Here is a 14,102-nt window from a genome sequence, read left to right as displayed (position 1 = left end):
ATGAACGTAAAAGTAACATATAAAAATTTCTTTATAGGTAACAAAGGAAAAGTGCACGTGAAAACTGAAGTGGAAAATGTTGATTCGGCTGTTTTAGTGATCGTAGAAGGTAAAGCAGGCAAAAATAAGGTAACGGATAAACCGAAGGCAGTTTCTCGAGGTCTCATAGAAAAACATCAGCATAACCTAAGAGTTATATTAAAATCTTCGAATGCAACTCCCATACTGCGTGTTGGAGGTGTAGGGTACATGTGCAGTTACTGCTTCAAGGAATTCCCAGATCCTAAGGACTTAAAGGAACATTACTTCGACTGCCATGACTCTGAACCGGACTCTACAGTTGGGTGCACCCGCTCAACTCCTATATCAGAATACTGCATAAAACTGGATATTACCAATCTGACCTGCAACATATGTGGCTCAGCGATCGACAGTCTAGAAGATTTAACTACAAATCTACAAGAAGACCATAACGAATTAATTTACACGGATATAGACAGCCATATAATGCCTTTCAAATTTGATTCCAACGAACTGACCTGTTGCCTTTGTTCTAGACCATTCTACAGATTCAAAATACTACTAGAACATATGCACAAACATTTTAGGAATTACGTCTGTGAAATATGCGATGCTGGGTTCATTAATAAGGGCTGTTTGACCCGTCATGCGAATATACATAGAAAAGGAGTGTTTCCCTGTAGTTTTTGCTGCAAAGTTTTTGACACTAATGTTAAGAAAAAAGTTCATGAAAGGGTGCATACCAGCTCTAAGAGCTTAAACAGATGTGGTTATTGCAACGAAGGATTTAAAGAACATCATTTAAAAGAACAGCATTTGTTCGAAGTACATGGTGTTAGTCGAATGGAGTATAAATGCAATGCTTGTGACAGAGGTTTTGACTCCAAACGCAAGTTAAGGATCCACGTTAAAAGAGACCATTTGTTAGAGAGAAAACATAAATGTCTGTATTGTGATAGTCGGTTCTTCACTGGTTATGATGTCAAAAAACATATGATCATTCATACGGGAGAAAAGGAGTTTGAATGTCCAGTTTGCTTAAAGGCGTTTGCAAGAAAGTCTACTCTTGTGGAACATTTGAGGATCCATAATGATGATAGGAGATTCAAGTGCACACATTGTGGGATGGCGTTCGTTCAGAAATGTAGCTTGAAAGGACATTTGAGGTCTAAGCATGGAGAAATTCTTTAATTCAGTTATTATTAATTCCTTTGTTTAAATTGTGGTAATCACTTATTTTAATGCTCTGATGTTTGTTTCTTAGTTTAGTTATGGTTAATAAACTTTAGTGTTCAATTACGTTGTTTCTGTTCATTATTTCTTTTGTTATATAACTTCACTATTCCCTATTTGAGTAAGCAAAAACAACAGATAAATAGAATATTTAGCCCACACGCGGCGGTCATAATGTGTTCTTAACCCATCTTGTTTCAAATTGTAACTGAGTTGCCTGAACCTTTCAAGACTAGCATCGCATGCACGATATTTACATACTTAGAGATAGACATACTATAAAGACTTCGATATTATTCCTTACTTTCGCCAGAGATTTCACGGTTGGTCATAATCATGTACAACGTTGCGGGCTCGTAAATTTAAGTGTGTAATTGTGAAATGTTCTACGTGCCAAAATGTAGCTGAAAATACTATATGAAGTGGAAACATGAAGAAGTTGTAGACGTATTTTCTTAAATCATCAATTTATGTATAACTTTAAGATTAACTTGGCATTTAAATGTTTTAACCTTATGTTAGGCTTAATCATGTTATATGAATGTCTATAAGAACATCAAATTAATGCTTCAAGCGAATACAATGAATATAACTTAAACGTTTTCTTTATAGATGAAGAAGAAAAACTGGCAACACCAGCTAAAATCAAAACAGAACCAGAAACTGAAGACAGGAGATCTAACAACGAAAGTTTAATAGAAATAAGCATAGACAAGGCTCCGCAAAAGCGTATTAAAAGACTCCTTTATAAGCACCTTAATAATCTAAAGATCATTCTAGAATGTACTAATGCTACAATGATTCTTGGATACGGAGACAAAGGATTTTCCTGTTGTTACTGCGATGCAGCATTTGCTGAACCGTCACAGTTGAAAGCACACACTTTAACATTCCACGCCAATGAAGAGATATTTTACGGAAAACTACCAACTTTAGGACCTTCAAGATTTTTGGTGAAATTAGACATTACTGATCTCAAATGCACGTTATGTGGTACCGATTTGGAAACACTAGAAAATATTTTCGAACATTTGAAAGAAAAACATGAGAAGAAATTTCATACGGATATAAAAGACCAAATCTTTCCATTCAGATTTAACACTGAGCAATTCACTTGTTGTATATGCCCTAATAATGTCGTTTTTGATACTTTTAGACCTCTACACGAACATATGCATAAGCATTACAGGAATTTTATCTGTGAAGTCTGCAATGCCGGTTTTATTAACCATATTAGCTTGACCAGACATGCCGTTATACATACGAAAGGAGATTTTAAATGTCGATATTGTTCCGTAGTTTTTGATAACGTATTCAAAAGAAGGAACCACGAAAGTCGAGCTCACACTCATGCAGGGAAGACGAATATTTGCCATTTCTGCAATGAAGGATTTAAAGAGTACTGGCTGAAAGAATTACATCTAACTAAAGTACACGGGGTAACTCCTAAGGTATATAATTGTTCAGCGTGCGAAAAAACCTTTTCTTCTCCAAGTCTTGTCAAAGTTCATATAAGACGGTTTCATATGATGGAGAAGAATAAAAAATGTCCGCACTGTGACAGAGCGTTCTTCAGAGCGACTGATTTGAAGAAACATTTGCTAATTCACACTGGAGCTAGGGATTTTAAATGTGAAGTTTGTCAAAAATGTTTCGCCAAAAAGTCAACTTTGACTCAACATATGAGGATACATAATAATGATAGGCGTTTTAAGTGCGAAATTTGTGACCAAGCGTTTGTTCAGAAACCTAGTTTAACTTGGCATATGAGGTCTAAGCATCCCAGTGATTAATACCTTAAGAATCTTTAAATCCCTACTAATATTATAAATGCGAAAGTAACTTTCTGTCTGTAACGCTTTCACGTCTAAACCACTGAACTGATTTTAATAAAATTTGGTACAGAGATAGAGTTGACCTTGAGAAGGAACATAGGACAGTTTTTATCCCGGACCTTTGAAGAATTCTCTTAGAAACGCGATATAACCGAACTATACGCGGGCGGAAGCTAGTTCCTAATAAATAAATATTGGGTCATTGAACATCCTTGGCAGTCGTTACGGGGCAGTCAGAAGCTTGTCAATCTGACAACCAGTCTTTTACCTACGGATATTGGTTTGCCCGGGTAACTGGTTGAGAAGGTCAAATAGGCAGTCGTTCCTTGTAAAGCACTGGTACTCAGCTGTATCCAATTAGGCTTTAAGCTACCCCAACATACTTGGAAAAAGGCTAGGCAGATGATAATGATGGTGTCCAAAATAATTGTCGTTCACGGCTTTTCTCTCTAAGGAGATCAGCCAGACTCTTCTACCGTCGTATGTACCACAAAAACTTTTAAACGTCAGTTTAACGCTTGTCTAAAAAATGTTAGATTATGACGTTGAAATAAGGTTCATTTTGCAGCCACACTTTTTTTAGACAAGTGTTCGACAAATGTTTAAGTTTTCTTACTATGACCAGTATAGTCTAATAATTACTAATATCTTTAGCTGTTTCCCGCGGAAACTTCTTCCCGTACCTGGATAAAATGTAACCTATGTCAAATTGTCAATCAGTACGTTTGATTAGGAATATATGAAAAATGTATCAATCCTTTTTATGTTATAAGAATAGAATATTCATAAATATGTGTGTAAAATATATAAGGTATATCAGAAAACATTGATGTTAAGTGTGCACAATAAATATGTAATTAAGTTTTAGAATATATACGTTTAGCTAAATGATTACAGTTTTTTAATTCGGTGAATTACACTTTAACCTTTAAAACATATATATATATTTATGAACACAATTTGCATGTGGTAAAAAATGATCACTACAAACTCACATAGGTATGTCACTAATCTGTAACAATTTCATTTTTTAAAACAATATTTTCGCTTTGTTTCAATCTCAGTGTCGAAGAAACTGCGCGAATTAATTCGTCGTCTTTCTTCTTTATAGGTGAGCCAAATGAAAAACTCGAGAATTCAGAACACAACGATACAAATATATCAGATACAGAAAGTATCCCTGAAAATGATATGTTCACTGAAAGAGATCAGGACAAGACAGCATCTAGAACAGACTTAGCGAAACATAGGAATAACATAAAAGAGATTCTTATGAACTCTAACGCCACACCAATCCGTCGACACATAGGGATAGGATACACCTGCTCTTATTGCGAAGACCAGTATGTAAAACCAGGAGATTTAAAAAGACATACTCTAGATACCCACAAGGATGTAAAAGAAGCCAATTTCATGAAAAGCATGAACTTATCCGAATATGTCGTCAAGATAGACATAACTGGACTTAAATGCAAACTTTGCTATAAGGAGATAAACACCTTGGATCTTTTTATAGAGCATCTGCATAAAGATCATGACAGAAAATTTTATTTTGATGTCAAAAGTCATATATTTCCGTTTAAATTCGACACTGATGTACTACAATGTTATATCTGCTTGAACACTTTCAATAAGTTCAGAGCTCTCGTCAATCATATGCATATGCATTTCAGGAATTTTATTTGTAAAATTTGCGACAGTGGTTTTGTGAACCGGAACGCTTTAACTCAGCATACAGTCCATCATACGAAAGGTAGTTTTGTATGCGATCATTGTCCTAAAATCCTCCCTTCTTTAGTGAGAAAAAGATTACATGAGCGGTCTGCCCACACTGACTACATATTCAAATGCAGTCATTGTATAGAAACATTTAAAGAGTATCATCAAAGAGAAGCCCATGTGTCAGCCGTACATGGCATATCCAGTGCAACTGTTTGCCAAGCTTGCAACAAAGTCTTTAGCAGTAGAAAAAGACTAAATATCCACACTAAAAGGGATCACTTAATGGATAGACCGCATAAATGCAAAGATTGCGATATGGCGTTTTTTTCGACTACAGGGCTGAAGAATCATATGGTTAAGCACACGGGTGCGAAGGACTTTCAATGCACGGTGTGTTTAAAATCTTTCGCTAGGAAGAAGACTCTAAATGCTCATATGAAGATTCATGATACTGATTTGCACATTCAATGTGAGATTTGTGATCAGAAATTTTCTCAAAAGTGGTCGATGAAGAGTCATATGAAGACGAAACATGGGTCCAGCGTAGAGTAAATTTGGATGATAATTTTCTGTTGTTCTTAGTGGCAAACGTGTGCTGTGTTTGTATTTGAAAGTTTAGTTTAGTTAAGTACCTAATATATGTATCTACTAGGACATAATATTGGCATTTTTATTTAATATCTTCATTTACCTATATTTTCATTTGAATATCTTTGGCAGTCGTTACTGGTACTTACAAGCCAGTAAGTCTGACAACCAGTTTTACCGAGGGGTATTGGGTTGCTCCGGTAACTGGGTTGAGGAGGGCAGATAAGCAGTCGCTCCTTGTAAAGCACTGGTACTCAGCTGCATCCAGTTAGACTGGGAGCCGACCCCAACATAGTTGGCAAAAAGGCTAGATGACCTTCTTTTACCTTTTACATAACCCAAAAATTACTTGACGACTATTTTAGTCCATTAACTTAAGAACTCTCGTAAAATACAAACTCCATGCAGATCAGCGTTACCTGCAGAATTTAAGTGTACAAAAATAGTGTTTTTGTGATTTTCAAAAAGTTCTACATAAAACAAAGCCAACATTTTTTATTCTGTGCTCATAGGTTACAAAGGTGTTAAGTACATAATTATGAAGAATCACTATGCCCTGCTCGTAAAGCATACAGAAATAAGTACCTAAAACTAGGTTAAAATTAAAATCTATGTACTTAATTACATTAATATATACGTTATAGTTGTAACAATGATACATCTAACTAAAACTAAGAAAATAGTTCCTGCCAGCCATGAAATACAAAAAAAAGTGCAAAGTACTTCATGTTAAGGCTGATCCAGCATTAAAAATTGTACAATAATATAAAATTTTTCTTTGTAGGTCAAGGGAGAGGATCTAGGATAATCAAAATAGAAAAGCCGTCAAAATCAACAGTCGAACTGAAGTTCTACTCGAAATTATCCACGAAGAGCTCCACTTTTGCTCTTGGACCGATCTCAGAAACAGTGAAGAATAGGATCAATTTAAGGCATATACTGCTGAATTCTAACGCGAATCCCATAAGGTGTAAAGACGACCTTGGATACGGCTGTTCATTCTGCCCAAAACAATTCCAAGACCCAACTGTATTGAAGAAACACTTCCTAGACGAACACAATAACGACAAACTCATAATGCGCATGACTGCAAAAATATTCGAATACGTTATCAAACTAGATATTACATACTTAAACTGCGCCCTTTGTGACGAAGATTTCGATCAACTTGATGAGTTCATGGTACATTTGAAAGATGTACACAATAAACCTGTTTGCTTGGATGCTAAAAGCTACATTCTACCGTTTCGATTTGACTCGCCTTCGCTAAAATGTGTTATGTGCTCACAGGAATTCGTTTCCTTCAAACTTTTGCAGGAACACATGAACTCTCATTTCGCGAATTATTTTTGTGATTTATGCGGTGCAGGGTTTGTAACTGACAGGCTTAGAGTCAGTCATGTCAGACGCCATGAGAGCGGCGAATATAAATGCGACGAATGTGAGAAGACCTTTACTAATCAAATAAGAATGCGCGAACATAAGAAAAGGACACACCAAGGTTTGGGCGCGAGGAATAAATGTTCCTACTGCTCCGAAAGATTTAAAGATTACTGGAAGAAGATGGATCATATGGTCAAAGTGCATGACGTGGCTCCGCTTGTGCTAAAATGTTCGGCTTGTGACAGGACTTTTAGCACACAGAGGTCGCTTTCCGTACATACGAAGAAGGATCACTTAATGGAGCGAAGACACAAGTGCAGTGAGTGCGATATGAAATTCTTCGGCATGAGTGGTTTGAAGAAACACATGGCCAAGCATTCAGGGTTGAGGCAGTTTAGATGCGACATCTGTTTGAAGGCGTACGCGAGGAAGACCACGTTGAGAGAGCATATGAGAATTCACGCGAATGATAGAAGATTTGCTTGCGTGCATTGCGGACAGGCGTTCGTTCAGAAGTGTAGTTGGAGGAGCCATATGCGGTCTAAGCACGGCGAAGAAGTGTAACTACGTTAGTTCTAAACTTATTTAGACTTTATTTTGGTTGTAATAGAAGATAATTTTGTCTGTTATTTTAAGAATTTGATTTCGACTTGCAAGAGACTTTCGGATACCAGGTTTTACCAACCAACTTTGTCGCGATTTCTCAACGTAGAAGTCTAAATTTTAAACAGTAGTTAAACGACATGAAGAATTGACATCTACCAAGAGAATTGATAACATTTATTTGTTATAGGTGTGCAACGCAACACACGATTAAAAGAAGATAAGTCGAAAAAACAGGAAACTAATGCGTTGGTTGAGAAAGCTGAAAAACAGCAGGAAACAGCAAAGAGTTCTAATGATTTAAAACTGATACTCCTTCATTCGAACGCGACTTTGATTAGGAACAAAGATAGCGATGGATACGGCTGTAATTTTTGCATGAAAAAGTTTGAGCACCCAAAAAGTTTAAAGGCTCATTCTTTAGAGGAACATTCGGATGTCCAAGCGTTGCGTATGCCAAGATCTTCGCAACATCTACTGAAAGCTGACATCACGGACTTAAAATGCAAACTTTGTGACAAAAACTTACAAAAATTAGACGATTTAGCTGAACATCTAAAAAAGGAACATAAGAAAAACCTCACTTCGGGTATAAGCGAGATTATTCCATTTAAATTCGAAAATGAAGGGCTGCTATGCTCTATATGTGGAGCTGAATACTCGACGTTTAAAATACTGCAAGAGCATATGCATAATCACTTCAGAAACCATGTTTGTGACGTTTGCAGCGCCGGGTTCGTCACAAAACGGCTGCTCGACAGCCATAGAAGAAGGCACGGGGGCGAATCACAGTTCAAATGTGGACATTGCGAAAAAGAATTCCTTTGCGCTCAAAAACGGAGAGACCACGAACAGAGGATGCATTTAGGGATCAAAAAAAGAAACAAATGTAAATTATGCGAAGAAAAATTTGAGGATTACTGGACGAAGCAGAATCATATGGTTCAGAAACATGGTGCTCCTCCGATTGCCCTAAAATGTACGGCCTGCGACAGGACTTTTAACAACCGCCGTTCGTTGACAAGACACGTTAAAAAGGACCATTTAATGGAGAGAGAACATGTATGCACAGAGTGTAATGCGAGATACTTTCTCAAACGTCACTTAATGGAGCATATGATAGTCCACACTGGTATCAAAAAGTTCGAATGTCATGTATGTCCTAAGAGGTATGCGACTAAAAAGTCTTTACGTCAACATTTGAGGTCTCATGCCGATGATCGGAGGTTTGCTTGCGCTGTATGCGGGTTGGCTTTCGTTCAGAAATGTACGTTGAAAAGTCATATGAAAGCTAAGCATGGGGAGTAAAACTTACTTGTAAGCCCAGGATTAGAAAATGCGTTGAATGGAACGTACCTATCTACACTGATGGCTGAAGAGTTTGAAACTCCGGAATTGTTGGTCCCATTTGAAAAGAATTAGGCCATTTATCGAGGGATAATCTAATGTTTATTCGGTTACGCGAAGTAATTGTCATAGGACGTGAGTGAAATTCATGGCGGAAGTCAGTTATATGATAAAACATTATAATATTAAACTACGAAGTCTCTTGCATATTTAAAATACTGATTTAGTTATTTGCTAAGAGTTGATCTATGTGAAATTCTGAAGGCGAGAATCCACTAAAATTGTTCGCGCTCATTTGTCCACGAACCAGCTGTCATTGAACATCCTTGGCAGTCGTTACGGGTAGTCAGAAGCCAGTAAGTCTGACACCAGTCTTACTCTTACCAAGGGGTATCGGGTTGCCCGGGTAACTGGATTGAGGGGGTCAGATAGGTAGTTGCTTCATGTATAGCACTGGTACTCAGCTGCATTCAGTTAGACTGGAAGCCGACCCCCAACATAGTTCGGAAAAGGCTCAGGGGGAGATGATGATTTTAAATGATGTAAAATAACGAAATGTAATTGTTCTATAATTCCTATTGAATCACTCGGTACTGATTTCAAGATGCCCGCATTATATTATTATATTATGTTCGTCTCATTTACTTATAATTAATTATCAATTTATTTTATTAATATTGACCGAATTGACCAGAATATACGTTTGTGTCACATTGCTCCAGATAGGTGGAAACTCGTCTTTATAATAAGCTTAGCGTAGAAATAAGTTAGATAATTGTTATAATATTATAATGTTTGTTTGTAGATTGCATTAAATAAAATGTTTTTCGAATTTTATTTGTTATTTTAATTTTACTTAAGTTCCTACTGAAACAACTTTAATAGGTACACAAACAACACTAGAAATAACAAATAGAGATAGAGACATTTTTACAATATTTTTTATAATAAAAAAGTGACTCCATAAGTTCCTACTAATATAATGAAGAGAAATATTTTTTTTGTTTGTACCCTAAGAGCTCCGAAACTACTGAACCGATTTGAAAAATTATTTCACTGTTGGACACTACACTCTTCTCGACTAACATAGGTTATATTTTATCCCGGTACGGGCAGTAGTTCCCACGGGATGCGGGTGAAACTGTGGAAAACGGCTAGTTTATCCACAAAGAGAATCACGATACTACGACTGCATGCTAAAATTAAAGAAGAAGAAAATTGCTTATACAATACTTACAATACCAAGTAGGTATCAAAACTATACTAACAATGTGACCAAAAAAATCTTTAAAACATAAAACCTCGTTATTTGCAGGTCTTCGTTCCAGAACGATTCGCGATAGCTCTCCAATTACATTTGAAGACGAGGACAAGACCTTAACTTTAGACAGAAAGCTGAACTTCACATCTTTCGTCTCTATAAGACCTGTTGGCAAAACCGCCATACCTTGGGTCCGAGATCAGCAGAAGAGAATAGCCCAAGAACGACGCCTAACCGAACTGGATTGGCAATTTGATAACATAAAAACTATATTAAAATGTTCTAATGCTTCTCCTGTACGCTGTCGAGTTGGTTCTCGGTTCGCTTGCAGCTACTGTCTCGACCAGTTTCAAAACCCGAAAGATTTACGCGCCCATTCTTTACAAGTTCATGCCAATGATAAGCCAGAGTTTTTTAACGCAAGATCGCTTTCTCGACACATCGTGTATTTAGATATAACGGGTTTGAAGTGCAAAGTCTGCGACCAATCTATTGACAGTCTTGACTTATTGATGGATCATTTGAAATCTGTTCATGATGAACTTATTTATAAACAGATTAAGAACCAAATTGTTCCCTTCACATATGATGGGAGAAAAATCTTGTGTGGGGTCTGTGCATCTGATATAGGCGATTGTAGTGACTTCCAAGACCATATGTCCGAACATTATAGAAATTATATCTGTGGTTTCTGCGACGCAGGTTTTGTTATTCGAAGCAAAATGCTTGAACATAAAAAGGCTGTTCATTTGGTTTGATTTCTTTAATTAATTAAGTTGGAATAAGAATTGGTTAGGTTATGAACTATTGAGTTAATTAAAAGTCGACTTAAGATATAATATTATAATTAAGCGGTAATTATTATTGTTAAAGTATGGAAATCTCTTTGGAATGGCTATTTTATCAATAACTAAACTTAAAATTAAGCGCTTTTGCCATATTCTGAACAACAAACATTTACTTAAAATTCATATTCTAGACTTTGTAGGCTTATAACTTATAAGTAGGTATATGTATTACGGTAGCAAGATCACTCTTTCTAAATATTTATGTAGTTCTTTTTATGGATCCTCACATTTTAGTACTAAATAGTTTTTGAGTGAAAAAGATGAGTACCTACTTATGTATGTATTTATATAACATAAAATACTTAGACTGCGGAATTTAGGTTTTTTTTAATTCCAGGAATCTCGTTTTCCTATTACTAATAGGTTAGGTTAGGTTAGTAAGGCCCAAGTGCGTCGACAACATAAATGCAAATTTTCTTAAAGAAACTGTGAATTTTCACGTTCAAGTTTCTAAGTAGATGCAGTTGTTATAAGAAAACTGACGTTTATGTTATTGCAGAATTTGGGCCTAAGTCTAATAGTCGCATTGCGCGGCTCTGTGACGGGATTTCTCGGGACGGGGCGGGGGTCCTGCGCCTGATCTCTCTCCGGTGGTGTCGGATTGCCGTCCCATCGCGCTATGAGAGTGAAGGAATAGTGAGTGCACCTGTGTCTATGTAAATGCTTGAGCACTAAAATATGTCCTACGCAGCTGGCTGATCTCTTTACGCGATCTGCCGTGACCGATCATTTGGTCGTGACTCCATTAAGTTAAGATTAAGTAGGTAAGCAAATTCTTCAAGCAATTGTAAATTATATAAATGGCTTTGTATCTTAAAAAATATGTTTTAAGCTGCAACATTATTGTTGGATTTGTAATTTAGTCCTTATATTGAATATGAAATAAATTCATAAAATAATGATCATACGAATAGTGTTTTATTTATCTTTTTGACTGCGTTCCTTTTAATTAATTGTTTGAAACCAGAAACTTATGGCACTAGTAACAATTCAAAATATTCTTAGTGGACGTACCGGCTAATATTCTCGCAAAAGACCTTAATAAACATTTAATTGATAAGTATAAACTTTACGTTATTATTTCACACTAGCAACACTGCTTGTATAAATTATGGTAGCCCCATTTGTAGTGTGACCAACCTAAAAATTAAACGATCGATTTTTTTGTAGGTACCGATCCGGAATCCGTTCTGGGGCCCGATTCTCCTAATTTTACTTAAGCGACCTTCGATTGACGTTCGACTCGATTCGACTGAGATCCAATCCCGACTCGATTACTATTGAAGCGTATGTGGCATTCCGGTATTTTTTCTTTGAAATAAACGTTTTTATCCTTTTCTGTCATTCAATAATGAATCATTTTGTCTGCAAATGATTTACGATTGCAAAATGATTGTACAGCAAACTACCGTATAGACCAAAATCATCAAAATAGCAGACCAATCGCACACCAATCAAATGTCAATCGAATACGATTGGTCTTTTATTTGTAGCAGAATGCCCGATATGGTTAAAACTGCTATTACGATGATATTGCGATTCGATTTCTATTCGATTTTGACATTATTAACTTAGGAGAATCGGGGCCCTGCTTGATTAAATTAGGGTAACCCCATTTGTAGTGTGACCAACCTAAAAATTAAACGCTCGATTTTTTTGTAGGTACCGATCCGGAATCCGTTCTGATCGAGATCGAAGTTGATACAACACTATTCATGTTATCGGATGACGAAGAAACTTCTAAATTAAACGAAGTTGACAAACATAGAGAGAATATACGTACCATTCTACTTTCTAGTAACGCCACGCCGATCGGCAGATACGCCAGTCTGGGCTACACATGCTGTTACTGTCCACAGGTCTTTTTACAACCAAAAGACTTGAAAAAACATACACTACAACAGCATGATGAAAAAAACATATCTTCCTACATGAATAATTATACAATGCTGAATTATATCGTCAAATTGGACATCACTGGACTGCGTTGTGAGATCTGTATGACACCTTTTGATCAACTACAAGGGATCATCGACCATTTGACAGAAGACCACGAGAAATTCTTTCATACAGATATAGGGAATCATATTGTGCCGTTTCGCTTCGATACCGAAACCCTTTATTGTGTAGAATGCTCTTTGCAATACAAAAATTTCAAGATATTACTTGAGCATATGAATACGCATTTCAGCAACCATATATGTGAAGTTTGTGAAGCCGGCTTTGTGAATAGAAGAATGCTCCAAGCTCATATGTATCGTCATAAAATTGGAGTATTCCGCTGCGGTTATTGCGCTAAAGTATTTGATACGCGAATCAAGATGAAGGTTCATGAAAGAATGGTACATTTATATTTGAAGAAACGGCCCCGGTGTACTATTTGTGGGCAGAAGTTTACTGACTTCCAGAACTTGATAGAGCATGAATTTGATGATCATGGATTTCAGAGAGAGTTTAAATGTCAGATTTGTAGTCAAATGTTTACGACTCAACAGTCTTATATGATTCATAAGAGGTTACATTGTGCTTCTGCTGAATAGATACCAGAAGTATAGTACATAGCCATTTTCCCGCGTCTCGTGGGAATAAAGTATAGCCTAAGTTATTCGGGAAGAGTACAGCTTTCCAATAGTGAAAGAATTTTTCAAATCGGTTCAGTAGTTTCGGAGCCTTTAGGGTACAAAAAAATGTTTCCGCTTTATTATATTAGCATAGATATTTTAGTACTTTTGCATGGAATGCAACGAAAATATGTATAATAAGTAGGTATCATACCGCCTCGTGTAATTGAAAATCATTGTTAGATTTTGTAGTTTTTACAGTTATAAGTATTTTGGTTATAAAATAAAGAAGTAGAATGTCGTCACAGCCGAAAATCTATAAAAGCTGGACACACTTTCTCATACTCTTTGATCTCAATTCAGTGATATTTGTAATCGTTTTCTTTAGATTAAAAGATGAAATTTTTGCAATTATGGAATTTGTGTACAGGTGTATGAAATTGTGATATTTTTTTTGTGAAAAATATAAATAAAATTAATTACACTTTTACCTGTACCTAGTTACAAGCAGCTAAGTACTTGCTCTGTGCCGAAAAATAGGTCTTATTCAACTTAATTTTAATAGATGTTTATCTTGTAGTTTGAAGTAGATTATTCTGAGCGAGGCATTTGAGTCTAGGAGTGCTTAAACACTAGTGGATTTTTGCTCTTGCTATCTGCTTGACAGCGCTCGTTTTGTAGGGCGGTGTCTTGCGTAGAC

The 14,102-nt window shown here is 36.3% G+C and overlaps 1 protein-coding gene across 6 annotated transcripts in view; it reads left to right on the top strand.

The window, feature by feature from the left end:
- Positions 1 to 14,102, top strand: part of LOC110380693 (zinc finger protein 260) — a 41,907-nt gene that overhangs the window by 26,016 nt on the left and 1,789 nt on the right. The window contains exon 5 of one of the 6 annotated variants that reach the window (XM_064043137.1): positions 7,576 to 9,569. The exons of 1 other annotated variant lie outside the window; for it this stretch is intronic. In XM_064043137.1, the coding sequence (XP_063899207.1) occupies positions 7,576 to 8,693 (1,118 nt within the window). In that variant the 3' untranslated portion in view covers positions 8,694 to 9,569. Of the gene's footprint in view, positions 1 to 37; positions 1,297 to 1,866; positions 3,700 to 4,200; positions 5,440 to 6,183; positions 7,518 to 7,575; positions 9,570 to 14,102 lie in introns of those variants that run through there. 4 more of the 6 variants (XM_064043133.1, XM_064043134.1, XM_064043131.1 and 1 more) reach the window with 4 other exon arrangements.

Source organism: Helicoverpa armigera, chromosome 30 (assembly GCF_030705265.1).
Source record: "Helicoverpa armigera isolate CAAS_96S chromosome 30, ASM3070526v1, whole genome shotgun sequence".
NCBI lineage: Eukaryota > Metazoa > Arthropoda > Insecta > Lepidoptera > Noctuidae > Helicoverpa > Helicoverpa armigera.
Note: the sequence above shows the minus strand (reverse complement) of the source record. Positions and strands in the feature narration are given on the sequence as shown.